Source organism: Pseudoliparis swirei, chromosome 11, assembly GCF_029220125.1.
Source record: "Pseudoliparis swirei isolate HS2019 ecotype Mariana Trench chromosome 11, NWPU_hadal_v1, whole genome shotgun sequence".
NCBI classification, from domain to species: Eukaryota; Metazoa; Chordata; class Actinopteri; order Perciformes; family Liparidae; genus Pseudoliparis; species Pseudoliparis swirei.
The window spans coordinates 3,157,372-3,179,010 of record NC_079398.1 but is presented as its reverse complement, the minus strand read 5'-3'; the positions used below and the strand labels follow the sequence as shown (position 1 = coordinate 3,179,010).

Sequence of the window (21,639 nt, the reverse complement as noted above, 5' to 3'; positions counted from 1 at the left end):
GAATTAGCCTGACGGAGAGGTCAAGATTAGCAGATCGTCTATTAAAAAAAATTCCGTCTGGTTATTTAATATTTCATTTATACTCGGATTGGCATCCTTAAAAGAGAGCGAGCATGCTCATTGGCCAATCGCCTCCTGGAGGCAAATCCACTGGCGCTGCTGAAGAGAGAGCAAGAGGAAACGCCGTCGGCCGCCCGGCGCTCGGCGAGCCTTCACGAGCGGGTGTCTGTTTTTCTTTGCATGGAGACAACAAAGAAAGGTCACATGAGGCTTTAAAGGACATTATGATATGTCATCCGGTGCACAGCTCCAGTGAACAAAGAGAGAAAGTAAAAGCAACACTCTGTTGTTCTGCAAGAGAATAGCCTTTATTTAAAGAAGAGGAATATCTATGAGACCTGGCATGATCACACATTCTTAGCCTAAAGATGAGATTATTCATCCTGTAAATCTACTCAGGTAGAGCTACGTATTCCTAAATGTGCTAACATTCCTTTCTCTTCCTCTAATTAAAGCCATACATTACCACAGAGACCAGGCGATGAAAGGTATTAAATATTTACCACGCTTAACATTGTGACCTTTGCGGGCCAATAAGTCACTATATTCAAATACAGCACCGGCTTCTGCCCAACAGAACCTCTTTCTCTCGCCCGGCTGCACGGGCCAGGTTATCTTCAGTGCACATTGAATATTTAAACAGCAGGTGGCTGGGGAGTCGGTCACTGATCTCTAAGGTGACTTGCTGAGTCTCTGTGGGGGGTGCTGGTGTGCTGGGGTTGGCCTAGGATGAAGTCACATGGGACGTATTGTCTCCTCAGTGTGTCCTTTTAGTCCACTTCGCCAAAGTGTAGTGTTTAAAGCCTGTCACAAGCACTGAGGAGAGTCAATGAGGTATCAGAGTGAGCCGGTGAGTTATGGTCAAACTATCATTTGATGTATCTCCAATCAATACATCATATCTCCACACTCTTTGCACACACTAACTGATTAAGCTGCACAGAATAAACACAGCTTGTCTCACCGCGAGTGAAACGACTGATGGGAAATGTTTAAGGATCTAAAGAACATGATAACAGTCTCAGACTGTGAGATGAATTTTCCTGAAATAGAGGAGGTTAGAGGAGAGGAAGGTGAGACGATGTTCGTCATCCACAGAGGAGTTGTGTCCAGGGATGCTAATGCTAATCATGCTGTGTGAAAAACTCATTCCATCCTCATTACTGGGGGATAATTAGAAATGATATTAAAGAGATACGCGAAACCTCCTCTCGTGACAGCTTTTATCGCTCCAAGGATTGATTCGTGTGGAGATCACTCGGCGGCGATAACACGTTGACGCACTGCGGTGCTCCGTCTGCCTGCACTTGTCACAGCGGATGCATGAACTCTTTCCTTCATGTTGGTTATGGCTGCAAAGGGTTTTGACGAGCTGTCAGGGAACAATTACTTTTTCCTTTTTAGAACGTATTATTAGACGAAAATATGAACCGTACATGACAGAAAGCCACCATTTAATATTATAATGTACACTACCGTTCAAAAGTTTGGGATCACTTAGAAATGACTTTATTTTTCAAAGAAAAGCACTGTTTTTTCAATAAAGATAACATTAAATTAATCAGAAATACACTCTCTACATTGTTAATGTGGTAAATGACTATTCTAGGTGGAAACGTCTGGTTTCTAATGACATATCTCCATAGGTGTATAGAGGCCCATTTCCATCAACTATCACTCCAGTGTTCTAATGGTACATTGTGTTTGATAATCGCCTTAGAAGACTAATGTCTAGAAAACCCTTGTGCAATTATGTTAGCACAGCTGAAAACAGTTATGCTGGTGATATAAGCTATACAACTGGCCTTCCTTTGAGCTTGAAGTTTGTAGAACAAAATTAATATTTCAAATATTAATCATTATTTCTAACCTTGTCAATGTCTTGACAATATTTTATATTCATTTGATAAATAAAAGTGTGATTTTTCATGGAAGACACAAAATTGTCTGGGTGATCCCAAACTTTTGAATGGTAGTGTAGCTGTTTACGTATTGCATTGCATAGACTATACCGAATTGTAAAGAACCACAACAGAAGTAGGCAATTGAAGAACACTTTTTCTGGGACTGTATAGCGCTACAAACTTGTGAGAAAGTGTCCAATAACAAATGAACAATTCTCTAAAAGCGTTTAGCAAACTTTCTGGGCATTGGTATGTCATTGTTGTAGCCACAAAGCCGTCCCTGAACTGAACGTGTGAGATAAGTGCTTTGGAGCTCAAACCAAGTGAAACAAAAGAACATGAGGTGGAGATTGGTTTCGTAAGTAAGAGAGGGGGAGGAAGCTCCATGGAGTCCAAGGGCATCATAAATCCAAGCATGTGTCTGCACAACAATGCCAACGGGGGCACAAATTCTCCACACACTGGGAATCGATTTCACACAGAGTGGAGGACTTGGAAAGAGGCGTATCGGAGAGGCACTGAAATACTGCATCTTGTGTTATTGGATTTGGAGCCCAGTTTTCTGAATTTTTCTTTTTTTTTGCGCAGCATCAGCGAGCTGGGGGATCCAGTCAAGTGGAGCTTTCCCCCGAGCCAGCCAGAAAACCTGTGGCCAAGGAAAAAAGAGGAAAGGCGATTGTTCTGGGTTTAACGTTAGAGAATAAAATTCATGTTATGATATGCGTTAGAAAATGATAAGGAAAAACTTTATTTATGCCAACAAATATTGTGCACAAACTTCAATACCAGTCAACTTTTATATTATACTGACGAGAAGTGTGCGTGCGTGTGTGTGTGTGTGTGTGTGTGTGTGTGTGGAGGGGGGGGGGGTAAATAGATCAGAACCAGGCTGGGAAACAAACCTGTGCCACATTTGTTTCTCAAAAACACATGCATGTTTTATATCACACAGGGGTCGAGATGGAGTAGTCCACAGATATCAGAGACCAGGAAGAAGCAGTGACTGGAGGTTGAAAATGGTGTCTTAAGAATACACTCTTGGTGATCATGTTGGATATTTTTGTGTGGGGTTAAATGACAATCTAATATTTATTGAATCTGTGAAGTCCTTTTAGACCGAAAGCTAAATCTAAAGTGTCCTCTGCAGATCTAAATGTGCAGATACATTCTATCATGTTGCAGACATGCAGGTATTTTAGACAAATTAACTTCAGGTGGTTTATTTTGAGAGCCAAAGAGAGAGAGAGAGAAGATGTTTTTAGATCAATAAAACTCATTTTAAAAATAAGCAAATATCAGACCTCAAATCAAACATCACAGGATCACATTGTATGCAGTGCCAACGCCACTTTAACTTCACGTGTGCGTGTATAGCAATATTACAGTAATATAGCGGTACAATTGTTTCCAAAAATCAAATACCAGGTAACTGACTCAATAAACACAGAAGAGTAGCACAGTATATAAACAATCAGGAACAGGGCAGACAATCACAGGGAGACAGACGACACAAGGACTTCTAAACAAGACACAACAGGAACATCGACTAGAACCCGGAACAGGACTGATGTTGTGGATGCACATCATGGCAGAACCGCGACGGACTGGAACATCGTGGACTGGAACTCTGGAGCCTGGGGACTGGGAGGACTCATCTCCTCCAGAAGTACCTGAGACTTAGTTGGCCAGGCAGGTGGGTCCATCTGTCAGTAGAGGACCCAAATGCCGACATTACTGCACAACTATATTTATTTTCCACAAATCACAGACCAGACCAGAACAGGAGGACAAACACACTGGGAATGACAGGGTTTACATACACAGGCAAGGTGAGAGGATTGACAACGGAACGAGACACAGGTGGACACAATGAGGGCGGGACCAGCAATCACACAGAAGGAAACAATCAGGAACAGGGCAGACAATCACAGGGAGACAGACGACACAAGGACTTCTAAACAAGACACAAAACTAAACACAAACTCCAGATCCTAACAGTATATTGGATTGACATGAATATTACCACAAGTAATGTATTATAAAAAAAACCACAGTGCCAAATGCCATAACGATTTTTTCTTTTTTTAGAAACGTGTTTATATGAAAGCTGTAATTATTGTTGGCTCCTGCTCCACACAGACGTTGTTTCTTGTCCTAATTGAATTCAAAGCATGTGCTAGTCATGCCACGCCCCCTAGTGTTTGGTGTCTGCCAGTCTCCCGGAGAGTGATAACCTTGCTCTGCGTCCGGGAGCCTCACTGGAGGAATGCGCGCGTGGACCTGGACGTGCTCCTCTTGTCGCGTGTTGTCGGTGCCGCCCGGAGGGTCCCTCGCATGCCGGTCAGGGCTCATCCCCGCTCTCCTCTGATCTCTGTCCGCTCGGACCGACAATGATAAGCACCGAGAGTGTTTTGGAGAGTGGAGTCCAGCCATGCATCCGGCTGGAGCCCCTGATAAACACGCACTTGCCGGAGAAGGCGACACCGACCGTCTCGGTGGACGGCGGCTCCACGGTGACAGCCAACGGGGTGGTGCACGACATCGAGGACCGGATTCTGAGGATCACCGGCTACTACGGCTACAACCCGGGATACTCCAGTCATAGAAGTGAGTGCAGAGAAAACAAAGTGCACTGTGGCCTCATCGGGGGATGCGACAATGTCACGCCTTCCTTCCCATGCAAGGTGTGCGATGCCGTCAATGAAAGACCCCATGTGAGAATGTTATGCAATAAATAAATAACGCGTATTAGTGAAGGTTATACCAAATGCAGTCTGCGCCAGTGGTTTCGGAAAGAAAAAAAACAATATGCAAATATTCTTATCTTATTTTAAGTAGGTATTAGAAAATTCCACTTTTGCAAACTTGGCTAATTGGGTTTTAATGATGGCTATTACGGACCAGCATGCTGTCAATCATGCCACGGAGAGAGAGAGAGAGAGAGAGAGAGAGAGAGAGAGAGAGAGAGAGAGAGAGAATCAGGCTGTGCAAAGTAGCATGCCATTAATTACGCTGGAATTTTCCAATTCAATTTCAGTCAATTGTTTAAACTGTCGCCTAATGTTGTCCACATCATGTTGTGAACTCTGCAAACAATGACTTACATGGCGGCCTTGTATTGCATTCCACATATTTAATTAAAACAATACATTTTCCAAATGACAAACAGGGTGCATGGGAATACTGCCAGCTATCTCCTGGGTTGCCTGAGATATAGCCTCAATAGTTTAAGCTTCTCTATAATTGTCATCCGTCAACGTGGTTTTGATTGGTAGAACAATGCTCTGAATTCTGCTGACTCAGAGACGATGTCTGGATTGGAGAAGAGAGCTGATGGTGCATTTTGATTGGATGATCTCTCTTTCTTGCCCTCCGTTTAGACGGATTCATTGAACTCATTATTCAGGGCTGAACTAGCTTTGCTTGACTACATCTCCGAAGATCTAATTGGTAATCTATCTGTGAGCCTCTTGGGTTTCAGATGTTCGTACACTTTCACCCCAAATTAATTGGACTTTTCACGTAAAGCTCCCTTTGGCTGTTATGTAAAGGTTTACATCTTAGAGATACACTTCTGGAAAAGAGATGTACTGATACGTGATGGCGTTCCAGATGCAGAAACGAACCCTGGCACTCTGCGACACAACCCATCACTCTGACCAACTGGTGTTGAGTCTGAAGGGAAGGTAGGATGCAGAGAGGGCCTCAGGGGCCCAGAGGCCTCATTCAATCAGTTTCAGCCGAGGCTTTTTTGGATAAGCTGGGAGCAGCTCAATGTTTTTTTAGGTAGAGGCTGAGGAAAAGGTAATGAGCCTGTCTCTCATTAACTGCCTCTTTTTGATCAGAGGAGTCAGTATAGTAACCATGAATGTAATCACACACTTTCATTTGAGAATATATATATATATATTGAAAACGGATTGAACAACTTAAACAGTTCAATGGTTTCTGATATTTTGTATCAAAAGAGCTTTGGCTTGGGTACTGAAAGCGATAATTAAGTAACGTTTTTGGATAATTAAGACTTCTAAAGATGGTATTTTTTTGCAAAAGACTATAGAAACCTGAATTCATGCTGTTCATTGGTTATAATATGATTAAATGGCCAAAATGGTTGTCAAGATCTACCATGTGAATGTCAACATACACAATGGTGACATCATAAGATAGTATTGTTCTCAATAGTGATGCAAGGATACGTCGATTAACAGATATTATCGTAAACAATTTTGACAATCGATAATATTTGTCATTTTTCAAGCAAAGAAACTAAACATTTATTAGTTTATTATTTTATTTAAAACATGTGAAAGCAAAATGAATGTCTTAGTGTTTCAGACTGACAAAACAAGACCTTTGAAATACTTGTGATGATGTAATTTAGGACTCAATAAATGGCAGATAGTTGCAGCTTTTGTTCCAAGGCCTTTGACTTGAAATAGAAATCACACCAAGCCTATAAAAACCAGAGTATCCACGAGCTGAGGGCTTATTTGATCTGAGAGACAGTTCGCATTTCTGTGATGAAATATGCCATACGTAGCCCTAGATCCTTTCTCCATCGATCCATCAACTGATTTTATGCATGCCAGAGTCAACAGAAGGTATTCCTCAGGGCAGCATACTTGTCACCATTTTTCTTGCTTGTACAGCTATTAAACATGCATTGCTGGCGCTGTCACTGTGAAGGCGTCTGGTTATGTGCACACCCATATCCCTCTTAAATGTACTTTAATTGATTTCTTCTTAGAAACTAGAACATGAAAAGTCACTTTTGTCAAATGCCTCTTTCTGTCTGCAAGTGTTAAATGTGTTTATTTACTTTTGTTTCCATATTTGTAAATTGATATTTGAGTTGAAGATCACACATCCCTCAATCTGCTGAATACCCTTTTCCACAAGAGGTAAGACAAAGGAGCACACAAATAGAACAGTGCGCTCACCCTGCCAAGCCTATGGGCTAATGATATATTTAGTAAGATTCTGGTGCCAGTTTATTATTGACAATTGCCATCTGCGTTGAATTAGAAGATGCCTCTAAGGGGGATTCTGGACTACATTTGAGACAGCTTCTGAGCTGTAATGCATACAGTACAGTCACATTACAATACTACAAATAAGAAGGTACGTGTCATTCTTAACAAGCAGGCTCCTCCAGTTCCTAAGAGAGAAAAAATCCCGAAATTGTCTTTAAATCTGCAAAAAGAAAGGACAATTTATTCCTACAGCCACCACTGCAGCAAACAACAATGTCGCATGCAGAAATTGCTTCTTTAGCATCTGCTGCGAAACTATTACAATAACTTTCTGTGTATCATGTTTTGATTAGCCAATTTAAAAAAGGGCAGGTCTGTTGGGCACACAATCCCTAATGTGTAAATAATTGTGGTGCAGGAGAGATGACAGGCGAGTGGAGTGGCAGTGTGCCTGTGTTGTTCACCGCCAGTCTCGCACCAAGACAACAACAGAGGAATCTTCTGAAGGAAGGGCGTGAAATACAATCGTTTATCACCACGGGATGTGGTGTTATGTCAATGTCAGCATACAGAGAAAGCCTGAAGAGATGTACAAAGAGAAATAGACATGCCTTTGAATCCATTCACGCTTGTACTGATTGGTAATTCATTTTGCATGTTTGAAGCCATTCATATCCAGTGTTTATAGCAGGTGAATTCACTCTCTTCCTCAGACATTGCCTAAAACATTCTGTATGTGCATGCACTTGTTTTGGACTGTCCCATTCCCATGCCTGCTCACTCAGTGCTATTTATAACTAGCCTAGAGTTGAAGGGGATATGAGCTTTGCCTGAAGAACTCCTGGAGGGCTGTTCGTCTCACGTGCTTCTGGGAATTAGCAAACACCTGAGTAATGCCTGCAATATTTCTCCATGGGAGTTACAGACCTGCTGACGTGTAGGCCAGGTGCTGCGATATGTGTCATATGTTGTAGTGCTGGACGTCAGGACGAAGTTTTTGTGCAAGATATTGTTGGTAAACCAAAAATAGTATGACATAATAGAAGGCCAGAATATGGGATGGTTTGTAATGGACTTTCCATCATGCTACCCAGCAGTCCCATCAGCAGCCTTACACTGCCCTCCTGTGGTCAGCAAGTCCAACAACAACAACAACAACAATAATCCTCTAATGAAACGTCAGAAAGTGTCAGTACTCTTATTACCTGAAAAGTCAATATTGTGTAATACAACAGCTCATTTTGTTTGAAAAAGTCAAATTAATATATAGTTTTTTATTTTTGTATCGCACATTGTAATTCACTAAAAATATATTATTTTTATTATTATTAATAATAATAATAATATTAATGTAGACTTTATTGATCGCTGTGTGGAAATTCTTCTCTGCATTTGACCCATCCTTAGTTATTAAGGAGCAGTGGGCTGCAGTGAAGCGCCCGGAGAGCAACTGGGGGTTCAGTGTCTTGTTCAAGGACACTTCGGCATGAACTATATATATATAGATATATATATATCCACTTATCTGTTTTGAGGTGTGTTTGCATGAGCTTTCTGCTGCGACCTCATATCATCGGAGGTGAACAGAAGTAAACGGTGCTCAAAGAATTGAATGAAAAATGTTGCCGGGGCCATCAAAAAATGTGTAACTGACAAACAGCACGTTGAGCTGCAACCAGCAGGACTCTGCTGGGACTAGAGGAGATGGACTAAAACATAGAGTCAAAGTTCATTGATAGGGTTTTACATGATTTCAAATTGTTTGGGTGAAAATGTTGACAGTTTACATTTCTCCTCAAATGTCCAGGAAAGCATCACTGTTGTTGTTGTGTTTGTTGTTGTGCTTTCTTACATCGCAAATAGGCTACAGCTGCATTTCGTTGTGCAACCCTTTGTTGCATAATGACAATAAATGATCCTTGCAACTATAGGTTATGGTTATGGCTGTAAAGCAAGTGTGTTCTCTTCTTTGATCTAAGAGTAATACAATGCTGTTGGATTCTATTTATTTCTTGGTGTTGGAATTGTGTCCTATAAACGTAAACAAATAATACCAAGAGCTTTAGCTGAGCCTCTTTTTGTTATGTGGGTGTGCAGGATAATTATGTTGATATATGTAAATCCTTCCTCTTTGACAGAGCTTATAGTTAGGGCTGAATCAGGTTTGCCCTGGTCCAGCCCCTTGATATGCTGCTATAGGCTTATAGCTGCCGGGGGACGTTTTAGGATGCACTGAGTACCTATCTCCTCTTTTTTCTCTCCTTAAGGATGAATTTTCATCTCTCAATCACACGTTACTAACTCTGCTTTCTCCCCGGAAGTCCTTTTGACTTTACGTCTCATGGGGTCATCGGACTCTATGAGACGGCATAGATCCTATCTGCCTGATGGATCGTCTGGGTCGTGGAATTCCTGCTCATGACTACGCCACTGTCCTGTTGAGACTCCGCCCACTCCTCCTCCCCACCGCCATCTGCCTGATGGATCGTGGAGGTCTCCATCGTGGAATATGCCTACTATGAACTATTCATACACTCTGTCATATTCATTGAATGTATTTTAACTCTAAATCTGTCCTTCTGTACACATTACATCTATTGCATCTGTCCATCCTAGGAGAGCGATCCTCCTCTGTTGCTCTCCTGCACGTTTCCTTTTTCCCCTGAAGGGTTATTTGGGAGTTTTTCCTGGTCCGATGTGAGGTTTTGGGGCAGGGATGTCTATGTGTACAGATTGTAAAGCACTCCGAGACAAATTTGTAATTTGTGAAATTGGGCTATACAAATAAACTGAATTGAATTGAATTGAATGTCCAAATCTGGTGTATTTCGCAATATGCAATCCACCATATTGACCACCAGATGTCCTCATTTATATTGAGTTGAGTGGATAATATTATGAGGTCCACTGAGTGAACACTAAGTCAGGACTTGATCCCGGGTCCGTCCCGTCTCCAGTACAGCCGACTTCTGCTGCAGATAACATTCACGTCTGTCTCTCCTCCCTCGTCCTCTCTGAGATGTGATGAGTAAAACGGACGGGCCGAAGACAAAGGAGCCCGTGCCATAAACTGAGGAGCATTGGTGAATCTAAATGACAAAAGAGCCTGAATTGGGAAAGTGCATGAATACACGCAAGGTGCCCTGTTGCTATGGAGGTAGAGAGAGGTTTGGGTACAATCGTGCTTTGATCAACAGCACCATTGTGTCACATACACTCAGTTTCCTGTTTATTGTTTACACCTCGCTAGGTTATAGAAGGTCGTGCTGTTGGGTTTTTTATTGAAACTGTTTTACAGAGGATTTAACCCTCCTGTTACCTTTAGGGTCAATTTGACCCCATTCAATCTGTAACCCTCCTGTTACCTTGAGGGTCAATTTGACCCCATTCAATGTTTAATGTCGGTGTTCTTTCGGGTCAATTTGACCCCAGGCTGTTTTTCACTGTGTCAAACATATAAGAAATATCAACTTTTTTATATATTTAAAGGGCTATTTAGGTAGTCAACAAACAAACATAAAGTACCTCACACTTAAACTTGGAAAACAATATTAATTCTAATAATTTTCTGGAGGTTTTAATTGCTGGGGTCAAATTGACCCCAAGGGTAAAATATGTCAGTAAATATAAAGGTAACAGGAGGGTTAAACATTGAATGGGGTCAAATTGACCCTAAGGGTAAAATATGTCAGTAAATATAAAGGTAACAGGAGGGTTAAACATTGAATGGGGTCAAATTGACCCTAAGGTAACAGGAGGGTTAAACATTGAATGGGGTCAAATTGACCCTAAGGTAATAGGAGGGTTAATTCAACTCAATGGTCATTTGAAGTAGTTTGTGGCGACGTCGTCGCGTTAAACCAAGAAGGGCACACTTTGACTTTGATACAAGGCTTTTTGGGCCATAAATCAATGAAGAGGCAAACCATTGGAATATAATCTTCTGGTACTGTCCTGACGTGACAGAGTACAAACAAAACATACAAGTGAACTTGTGAGCTGGCAATGAACTAGAGACACATAGCTGAAGGTGCCTATTCCTAAAAACAACAGAGAAGGAACAAGCATTTACATTTCATTTGAAGTTGAACTGCGGTCTCCTGGAGAACACGTGCTCCAGGTATTTCTCTTAATCTGATAGCGATTAGCATCCCGGGCTCTGCTGACTGGACCTTTTTGCTGTCCCCTCCCTGTCTAGCGGTTGGCTCCACTCATCATCAGCAGGGCTATTTTTAAGTGTAACCCTCCTTGTCTCAGGGGATCCATACCCCCAGCTCATCCCCTGCTTTCCCCTGACCAAACATTTGTTTCAGTGCTAATCGAGCCTCATCCTCACGACAACACTTAATGCATTACTATTGCACGCATTCTGTCACACTCACTGACCATGGGAAATAACCCTGCTTATGCCAGGGAATTTTCCAAAAGCTTTCTTTTCAAAGCATCTCCTCAATTTTAAATTCTACACACTGAAACGCTGCCCTGCCTTATTTCTTTTTCGCATATCAGGCAAGCAAAAACTGGGCTGTCAGGCACCGCCTGAAGAACACACAGAGTACTCTGATCTATATGCTCTCTATGGAAGTGCCAGACATTTGTCTGAAGAGCATTAGAGACAGGAAGGGAGGGGCTCATGGCGGTACTGATATAATGACAGAAAGCCTGGAGCAAAACAGAGAAAAGAGAGAAATAACAATCATTTGGTATTCTTAACAACCCGATAGACATTTACCACAGCGCATGTTCATTTGACTGCGTTCTCTATTTCAGGTCATAGCGCTACTGGCTTGGCTAGTATTGATTTTCCTGCTGAGAGAGGGTAAGCATATCATAGCATAGGTTATATTAAGATCATGTTCCAGGCTGCAGGGCCTCATGTATCAGAGCGTATACACTAGACACTGATATATTGTTGATGTAAAGGCCAAAGCAGTTTTTAGGTCCATTAAATCTTCAGGTTGATCAACCACAGTTGGAGATACAATGGCCGTCGGGCTTTCCTTGAGATGGAAACTCCGACCACAGTCCCGATGGAGACTCACATGGTCCAGACTGACCCTCCTCAGGTCCACACCTTTTGCTGATGAGAGGGTTTCCTTCGACTATAGAACGGTAATGGAAAAACGTATTAAAATCTCCTATTGAAGTAGTATCGTCACAATGTAAATATTTGATGTAATAACACTCCGTTAACAGTGAATGTGCCGCTCAGATGTTGTTACTTAAACAAAGGGTAAGAGGCACCAGCTAAAAGAGCTCACAGTAAGTATGATGTCTTAAAGCGATGAGAATAGCAGTTGCCTCTTCACTCTGGGCGGTTGGAGCCAAAGCTCTCTCCGAGCAGCAGCACATTTCAAAGTGTTGAGTTATTGACATAGTCAGCGGGGCTTTAATGTTGCAGTTGATTGAAATTCTGGTACGTCCAACTATTTTTGGCTTTAGTTTAAAGCCTCGTAATTCATCAAATATTCCAGGCTTAATGGCCTTTTGCATGAATAAACTTCTCCAGCCCAGCCATGAGATTTGGTGAAATTAATACTGTCGTACAACATTTACCTTTTTGAACTAAGTACAGATTTAACTGAAGTTAGGAATGACGAACAGAGATTGTGTTCAGCTGCTTCTCGTTCTGTCAGAAACCGATAACTAGATTGATTAAGATTTATAATCTTGACTTAATGTTATAATACAGTTTGATCTCCTTGATGCCGTCTGGAAGTTGGAAATATCACATGTGTATAGCATAACATAGTAGTGATGTGTAAATGTGTACCATGTGGGCAGAGGCACTGGGATCCATTGACAGATTTGACATGTATGTGCTGGTTGTGTTTTACACGGCTCGACTGATTCTTGTTGCGGCGGTGAACGCAACAGAAGAGAGCTCCACTAATAATCTGACCCTCAAGGAGCAGTGAAGAGCAGGAGATGTGCAAAGAAGCGATGGAGAGTCATTGGAATACAGGGGACAAGAGTATATGGAGAGAGACAGGGAGGGGAGGAGGGAGAAGAGGATGGTCAGGTAGAGAGGGGAGGTGAGGAGGAGGAGGATGAGGAGGAGGAGGGAGAAGAGAAGGGGACAGTAGCTAACGCAGCATAATTATCCCGGGCTGCTTGGTTACCTTCCAAACAAAGCTGCTGATTTGTGGAGCGAAAGAAGAGGAGGGGAAAAGCGAGTGAGACAGAGAGAAAAAAGGAGGGGGAGGACAGTAAGAGATGAGGGAAGTGATTGCGCCATGCCACACACACTTGAAGCTCAGTCTCCCTTGGAGACAGTGGCAGCGCTGGATCCCGGCATGACAGGGCAACAGTAGAGTTTCCACTTCACTGCACCTCCATCGAGCTATATCTTCACTGAGCTGTGTCACTATCCAGACAGAGAGAGAGAGACAGCACCACTTTCAGTGAGATCGCTGGGCTGGAGAGGAACAGAGTCAGGACTAGTGCTGGGAAGAAGAGACAGAAGAGTTTGACACAGATCCTGGAGGAGGGGGGGGGGCATCAGTGAAGAACAAACGGAGTCTGAGAATGCACGGAGCGAGCAGGAGGAGCTGCTGAGTGTGCAGCAGCCCGGGCATACTTACTCTCACACACACACACACACACACTTCCCAAGGAAGGACAGACAGCGTGTTGGGCCCCCAGTGGAGGATGAAGAAACACTCAGCCCGGGTGGCTCCTCTCAGCTCGTACAGCACTCAGGTCCTGACCTGCCCCATCTCTGAAGGTAAACTGAAAGAACCAGAGAGGCTCAGGACACCTTTTATACGAAACTATGTATATGTTGGCGTGTGGGATGTCATGTGTGTGTTCGCATGAACTTAGTTAATGGCATCGTTGGCTAAGATAGGAGTACTTTTATGTATTTATTTATTTGTTGACAGCTTTTACAGTTGGCATCACTTGGCATCCCATGTGCTGAAGTGTCATAGAGTGTATAGGTAACCGTGTGCAAAACAAATAGTGGGATGCCAAAGTGTTCCTCTTCAGTCACTGGTTGCTATTTACCTTGAACATGTGATCTCAGAAATTAAATCTAAACACCAGCTGCTGAATTATATGATTTCAACTGGACCGTTAGACCTCTAAATGGTGTAAAAAAAGACGTGTCTATTATAGTTCAGTTTTCAGCTCGCAGTTAATGTGTTGACAGGAGGCAGACAGCTGTAGCAGCCTCATATGTTTTTAGCTGCCAAGCACAGGGATAAAACCAAACAAGCCCAAGTCAGCTGCTTCCACATCTGTTTGTTCTTCCTTCATCTAACTGAGCGTCCCAGCCTTGAATCTCACCTAAATTCCTCCACCTATTCATTAGGGATATTACAAATTGGGCTAATCAGTATCATCGAAATCATGTCACATCTTCAGAGCTAACTTAGGTAAAGACTTTGAGTTGTTTGACGCGCAGTAAGCCTGCATAACGCTGCGGATGTGACTGTGAGCTTCAGATTGGATTTGGCAGGGGTCCATCCATCAATGTCAGGGGTGGAGATAAAACACAGAATGGATTGAAATGTTAGGTTCAAGCAGCGTCGTCACGCAGAGGAAATACGCTGTTAGTGAGTGCTACGAGTGAGTGGTCCTTTGCAGCAGTGATTTCTGTAATGAAATGGCACGGCATCTTTTCTGTTTTTCTTCGATCCATATGGACGTTGTCAACTATTCCATGAATGAATATCGCATATTTTCAAGAGTTAAGTATAGTATTAGTTAACAATAGCAATAAAGCCTATAGTATAGTCTTAAAAGTATCAATTCTATGTATGCTTGTTTGACAAAGGTGAAACATAACTTTCATCTTAAACTCAAATGTAGTCACATACTTTCAACAGATTTCTGACTCTAATGTTAGTGTTGGTCTATTTGAATGACGAGGCATTCAATCATATTTTGATGTGATGACTTTTTCACAAACTTTTGGATTCTGAATTATCGTCATCAACATCATTTTTATATGAAATATAAATCTCATAGTTCGTAATTATGGACCAAATTATTCCAGACAATTAATAACTGAGAAGTTTAAGACTTCTAATCTTTAATTTGAGTCCACTTTCTTTGAGTTGACTGAAATTTACCTCAAATTGCACTTTTGAAGTATTTCACTGTGCTGAATGGCATTATTTTTTCCTTTGCAACTTTTTAGCAGCAATATTAGTCGTCTAGAGTTATAATATTACTGCATCTTGGCACCAGATCAGCCTGTCGTGGCTTTTACCTCAGGGCAGAAGAGCCCGTATCCAACACTAAAAGCTTTAGGTTTTGTCGGTGCTGTGAAACACGAACCATCTTGCTTGGTGGAAGAAGAGAGGCAGACATAAAGGAAGAATCAAAAAGATTCTTCCCTCTTGCGGAAATATCAGATCTGTTTTCCAGTGAACCAGCTGGATTAGATAGATTAAGAATTCTTGCTGTGGCAGAATGCAATGAGACCAAATCTCTCGATGATCCTTTTAGACAATAAACTGTATCGGTGTTGAACAGTTTGCTTTCCCCAAACACTGTAAACCTGCTCACAACATTTTATCTGAGAGTTTTCTGAGCTGATAGTCACAGTCCGTAATCAATTGAACTGGACTAAAAAAGTTAGGTTTGAGTGTGACTCATTGACAGTGGTAGTTATCATTATTGTTATACTTTTGGGATGCGAAGGGTTTCATTGTGACGTACAGTTTAAAGGTTATTTGTTTCTCTCTTTGTAGTTCTGCAGTGTGGCTAGACTTAAGGTCAGTGACTTAGACTCTAATATTGAACGTAATCTAATACTTTACTTGTTATGCCACTACATCTGATGGACATAGTTACTGGTTACTTTCTAGAGTAATATTTTACACTCACAAAATGATGATCAACTTTTATGTTACACATTTCCCTTCTAAACTTTTGATATGGGTTTATTCTAATAACTTTTTGAAACACAAAGAGAATTTTCACGACCCACAATCATCGTCTCACAACTCAACTCTGTGACCTTGTATCAATTTAATTAATAAATGGAAATAAAAGCAGAAGAAAATGGAAATAAAAGCAGCAACAAATGAAATATAACAGTTACAGACAGGACTTAGCTTTAATACTCTTACTGGTGCCAGCGATGATCTCAATAAGCTTATAAAGTAAGTGTGGCGGGACTGTTGGGTTATTTAGTGAATAAAAGAAGTGGCTCTAGAAAATACACTGAGCAACTTATGTCAGGGTGGACACAGAGACTTTAGGTTTCTTCTGGATAACAAAATACTTATTTAGATGTGGCTGCAATCTACTTTCATTAAAGCTGTCAGTGACACGACTTGTACTCCATTTGCTTGGCTTCCTGCTAAAGTCTTACGGCAGTAAACAAACAAGACTATCAGATGGAATATTGAGCTGCTCCGCTACTTTTAGAGGGGAGACACTACGGGGGACAAGTTCCAAAGCTGGCAGAGCTCGAGTGTCTGTGGGCCTGGTGGAACCGCCAGAGCTTCACGTGCTGAAAGAAAGCACAGGCAGCAAACATCCAGCACTTCATCTTTTATTCCGCCCCCGGTGAAAATTGATCACACTGTCGAAAGTTAAAGAATGGATCCGAGCTCTCCCCGGAAATGCTCACACACACACACACACAGCACTTCACATATTACACAGCACAGTGGAGGAAGCCGTTCAGTCCCGCAGTCCATTAAGGCACTGCAGATCAACCCTGCGTCACTTAGATTAGAATAAAATCCCATTTATTCATCTATATTTATCTATATGTATCTATATTTATCTATATATATTCATGGTTGGTGTTATTTGTCTGTTATTCCCAGTTACTCTCTTGTTTCCATGCTCCAATGTGTCTCAAAGGCAACATTTCCATAGCATGAATGCACCAACAGTCCAAACAATGGCTGCCAAGGTTGACATGACTTTCTCGTGGAATGTCATGTGGTTAGGTGCGCTCTTGCTTTCTGGGCATCAGGTTTCTGTGCACACCGGCCTACAATGCGTGTAGACCCACAGTGTGTGCTGCACCATGAGGTGTCAAAGCTATTTATGACATGCACAGTCACAATGCTAATCCAACACAAATTTAACAAAGCCTTGCCCTGTGCATCAGCGCCTTTACAGCAAGACATGTAAACTGTGGTAGTGATCACAAAGACAGGTGATCAATAGATGCTCATACGCTGGACCCCAGCCAGGGAGACACACGCTGTATGTACAGGAATACAAAGCATACAGAATATGCAACTTAGCCGGATATAAATGGTTTAGGAACAAGGTTGTACGGCTGTACTTATGCAAATCCATGGCAGGATCGGGCTTGGAACTGAATGCTAAATTCATGAGAGATATTGATATATTTATAATAATAATACATTTCATTTGGAGGCGCCTTTCAAGTCACCCAAGGTCACCTTACAATAAAATAATACAGAATAAAAAATAAAATCATTAAAGATAGAAACAACATTAAAACAGAACATCAACATAAAAACAAGTCCAACATTCACATAAGACAATCTTGATTAATCAATACGAAACTTAAAAAAGAAAAACGGAAACAGAGGAGGAAGCGCGGCAGCAACTTGCCAGCGGACCTTCCTCCTCAGGAAAAAATATTAAATATTGAGATATTTCACTCAAAAACATAAATGTGAACGTCATGTCACGTCATGTAACGTCATGTAACACTCCAGGATAAGTCAAGAGATCCCCATTGGGCTTCATCCTCTCAACACAATCCACAAATGGGTGTCAAAAAGTTAAACTGAAGAAAGAAACGTCAACCAAGGTCATGAAGGTCACCTTTATCTGGTTTTCATCATGAATGCTACTCGCATGTCTTGAATAAAACATTGATATCTTGTCATTAGAATCTATAAAGGCAACATTTCTGTGGCAGATAGATTAAAAGTTGATGTTTTCTCTTCTCATTGTTCTTTGAACAGTAAGTAAAGATGCTGCAATGCACTTCCTGTTATTGTCTTTTCTCTGTTATTGTCTCCCATCAGAGGAGGATGGAACGGAGTCTCATGCAGAGACACCAGGCAGCGAGACCAGCGAAGAGAGCCAGTCTTACCAGACATGTACCAACACCGTTCTGAAGGTGCTGGGTGGGCTGCTGCTGGTGCTGTGTGTCTCCTCCTCCTGGGTGGGTACCACTCAGGTGGTTAAGCTGACCTTCCAGTCGTTCTCCTGTCCCTTCTTCATCTCCTGGTTCAGCAGCAACTGGAACATCCTCTTCTTCCCCATCTACTACTCTGGACTTGTGGTTACCACGCGGGAGAAGCAGACGCCCATCCAGAAATTCAGGTAAACGGCAAACAAAATGATTCTTGAATTCAGAAAACATTTACAATCTGCCCAAATAGATTCCTGAGAACCTTTTGCAGGAATCTTTTGCAGTACGTGTGCTTAACACAGTTTTTTTATTTTTTTATTTTTTATTTAATTTATTTAACCAGGAAATGCCTCATTGAGATTAAAAATCTCCTTTACAAGAGTGTCCTGGCCAAGACAGCAGCAGTAGCACGTCACACAAAGTTCCATACAATACAACATAAAACAGTGACAGACAACATATAAAACGAAAAACAAAATCACAGCATGAATAAAACCAAAACTAAGTTAATGTCACTGCTACGTAAAAGAGCGATAGCAGAAAGACAGACGACTTACAGACGTCTCAGTGAAGTTCATAACCAGAAAAAAGAGAAATAGGCAACTTCTTGTGTTTATGTTTAGCAAAATAAAGTAGTAATCCCATTGTTAACTTAGTGTAAGGCTCTGTTCTGTGTCTCCTCTGTGTCTCCTCTGTCTTCTGTGTCTTCTGTCTCCTTGATTGTTTCATTCCCTTCACCATTCATTCATGTGTTGCCCTATTTGACGGACCACCCGGTTTTGACCCTGCCTGAATCACCAAGTAAAGATCCTCCTCCTGCATTCCTGTTTACGAGTCGTGCTTTTGGGTTTCAGTACCTGTAACCCTTACACTTAGAACATGAAGCCAGTTCACCAGTAAAGCTCTAATGGTGGCCCCTCGGGGCCTTGCTGCTCTTTGCACTCACATGGAACACATTCTAAAGCACCCGACTGTCCATGTGGAACCAGGCAACCACATGTCCATCCTCACGGCGTGGTCCTCATGATGGCAACACTAACAGGTTGCCGCTCTGTGTTGGTTCTCTCAAACAGGGAGTGCAGCAAGCTCTTCGGGGAGGATGGCATGACTCTCAAGCTTTTCGTAAAGAGAACAGCACCCTTCTCAATCCTTTGGACTCTGACCAACTACCTGTACCTCATGGCCTTGAAGAAACTGACCGCCACTGATGTCTCTGCCCTCTACTGCTGCCACAAGGCGTTCGTGTTTCTCCTGTCCTGGATTGTTCTGAAGGACCGTTTCATGGGTGTTCGGGTCTGTTTTAAACCCCAGCGATGATAATGATGTGTAAATAATTGCTTTTCTTATTCCTGAGGAGTGTCAATGCTACTGATGGCGCTGACTCTCTATCTACAGATTGTGGCAGCCATCATGGCCATCACAGGTATCGTGATGATGGCTTATGCTGACGGTTTTCACGGCGATTCCTTTGTGGGCGTAGCATTGGCTGTGGGGTCCGCCTCCACATCGGCTCTCTACAAGGTTAGACCACCTCACAGTTTGAATCACGTGTTGCCTTTGCACTGACTTTAAGTAAACAGCCGTCTCCTCATCATCCAGGTGCTGTTCAAGATGTTCTTGGGCAGTGCCAACATTGGAGAAGTGGCTCACTTCCTGTCCACCATGGGCTTCTTCAATCTCATCTTCATCTCCTGTGTGCCCCTCATCCTCTACTTTACCAAAGTAGAGCACTGGGGCTCACTGTCCTCACTGCCCTGGGGATACCTGTGTGGACTGGCAGGACTGTGGCTGGGTGAGAGTCCACAACCTTCCATGTAGAGAGAAGACTGTGTTTCCATCAAAGCATTTTGAATACATGTTGGGGATCCAATGGCTATTTCCATTGATAGTTTTAGTTGTTCTCACTGTAACGTATTGTGTGTGTAATCATGTGCATGATTCAAACGAAATGGACTCACTAAATATTAGGATCTAAAAACTCCATATTGGTACCCTGTGGTTTGGTCTATAACATTAAATATTGAAATATGCCGAACTAATCCCAGAGCCCCGGTGGACATATGGCTTATATTTTCTGACCTATAGTCCAGAAATAGAGGATTTTCAGTTCACTAACAAAGAGGACTAAAAAATAAAATCTTAATATTCAAGAAAATGGAATTATTGACTATTTGGCATTTTTGCTGAAAATGTGTGTTCTGTCAATCAACTAATTGATTAATTGACCAGTTGTATGAGTTCTAATCTAATTGTCCTCCAATGTCTTCAACAACTGTGGTGTCTTTTACAGTGTTCAACATCTTGGTCCATGTGGGCGTGGTGCTGACGTACCCCATTCTCATCTCCATAGGGACACTACTCAGTGTTCCGGGCAATGCAGGTACGGTTTCTTAACGTGGCTCAAGGACTCCAATTTACTGATTTATTATGTATTGTTTATTCTGGTGGAAATAAATATGATTGTGAAAATGAGAGTAGATGTGTAAATGTGCTGTCGTTCTGTGTTGAGACGTCAGCACTTTGGGTCTCTGTCGCAAACAGACTACACAGCAGGTCTGCCTCTCTCGTCCTGGAAACCCAATCGTCAATGTGCTTCAACAGAACCTGCAACTATTCTCTCGCTGAGGGAGGATCAGGTTGCAAAGGCGACACTTAATGCATGCAGACGAGTTCTTTTCTTTAACCACGACGGCCCGTAGGAAGGTCAGCCGGTTACGGCAACTTGGGCTCCAGACCGCAGAGGATAAATTGGACGGCTTGTGCTGATTCTAAGCCGCATTTGCGACGCTCATCCCCTACAGCCGCAGTGTCTTGAGGTTTATCTTACTTTATGTAATTAATCTCAATTTGTTTTTGTATCCCCCACCCTCCCTCCCTCCCCGTCCTGTTCTTCGGTCCTCTCTTTTGTCCCCGTCTTTCTCTCACCGGCTGTAGCCGTAGACGTGCTGAAACACGAGGTGATCTTCAGCGTGGTGCGCCTGGCAGCCACCTGCATCATCTGCCTGGGCTTCCTGCTGCTGCTGCTGCCAGAAGAGTGGGACTCTGTCACTCTGCGTTTCCTGGCCGCCATCGCGGACAAGAAGTCAGAGGAGCACGCCGAGGAGCTGACGGAGTCCAGCGTCAACACTCGAAGCCGCAGTCGAGCAAACGGAACAGTCTCCATTCCCTTGGCGTGACGCGGCTCTGCCGGCCTCTTAAGACCCAAGTCTGAAGCCCCATCTGCTTATGTTCCTCCATTGCCCACCCAGGGGGTGTGGTGGCGTGTTCGGTCCACATGGACTTTCTATCAGGGAGACTCCGGAGATGCACGTCTGTCTCCAGCACTTCACTACCGGAGGACGACATTCATGGAGTTTGCTAATTGAAAGGGTGGAAAGTGTTACGTACTTTCTTAAAATACTTGCCACGCTCAGTCCTGTTCCTCGCACGTACCCAAAGCAAGAGCTGACTGGCCTCCCCCGACCTGCTCTGTGGACTGTATTCTGTGAATATAAATATTGGCAGGGCCAATTTGGCTCAATCTTACATGTATTTATTATATTTATTTTGAGCTGTATCAATAAGAGTATTATTTTAATTCCTATTGATTAGTATTATATTAAAGAATGGC

The 21,639-nt window shown here is 42.5% G+C and overlaps 1 protein-coding gene across 1 annotated transcript; it reads left to right on the top strand.

Moving 5' to 3' along the window:
- Positions 1-4,294: 4,294 nt before the first annotated feature.
- On the top strand, positions 4,295-21,639 carry slc35f4 (solute carrier family 35 member F4). Its single transcript, XM_056426722.1, has 7 exons — positions 4,295-4,571; positions 17,920-18,220; positions 19,103-19,322; positions 19,425-19,550; positions 19,629-19,821; positions 20,320-20,409; positions 20,964-21,639. The coding sequence occupies exons 1-7, from the start codon at positions 4,355-4,357 to the stop codon at positions 21,203-21,205; spliced, it is 1,389 nt and encodes a 462-aa protein (XP_056282697.1). The 5' UTR covers positions 4,295-4,354; the 3' UTR covers positions 21,206-21,639.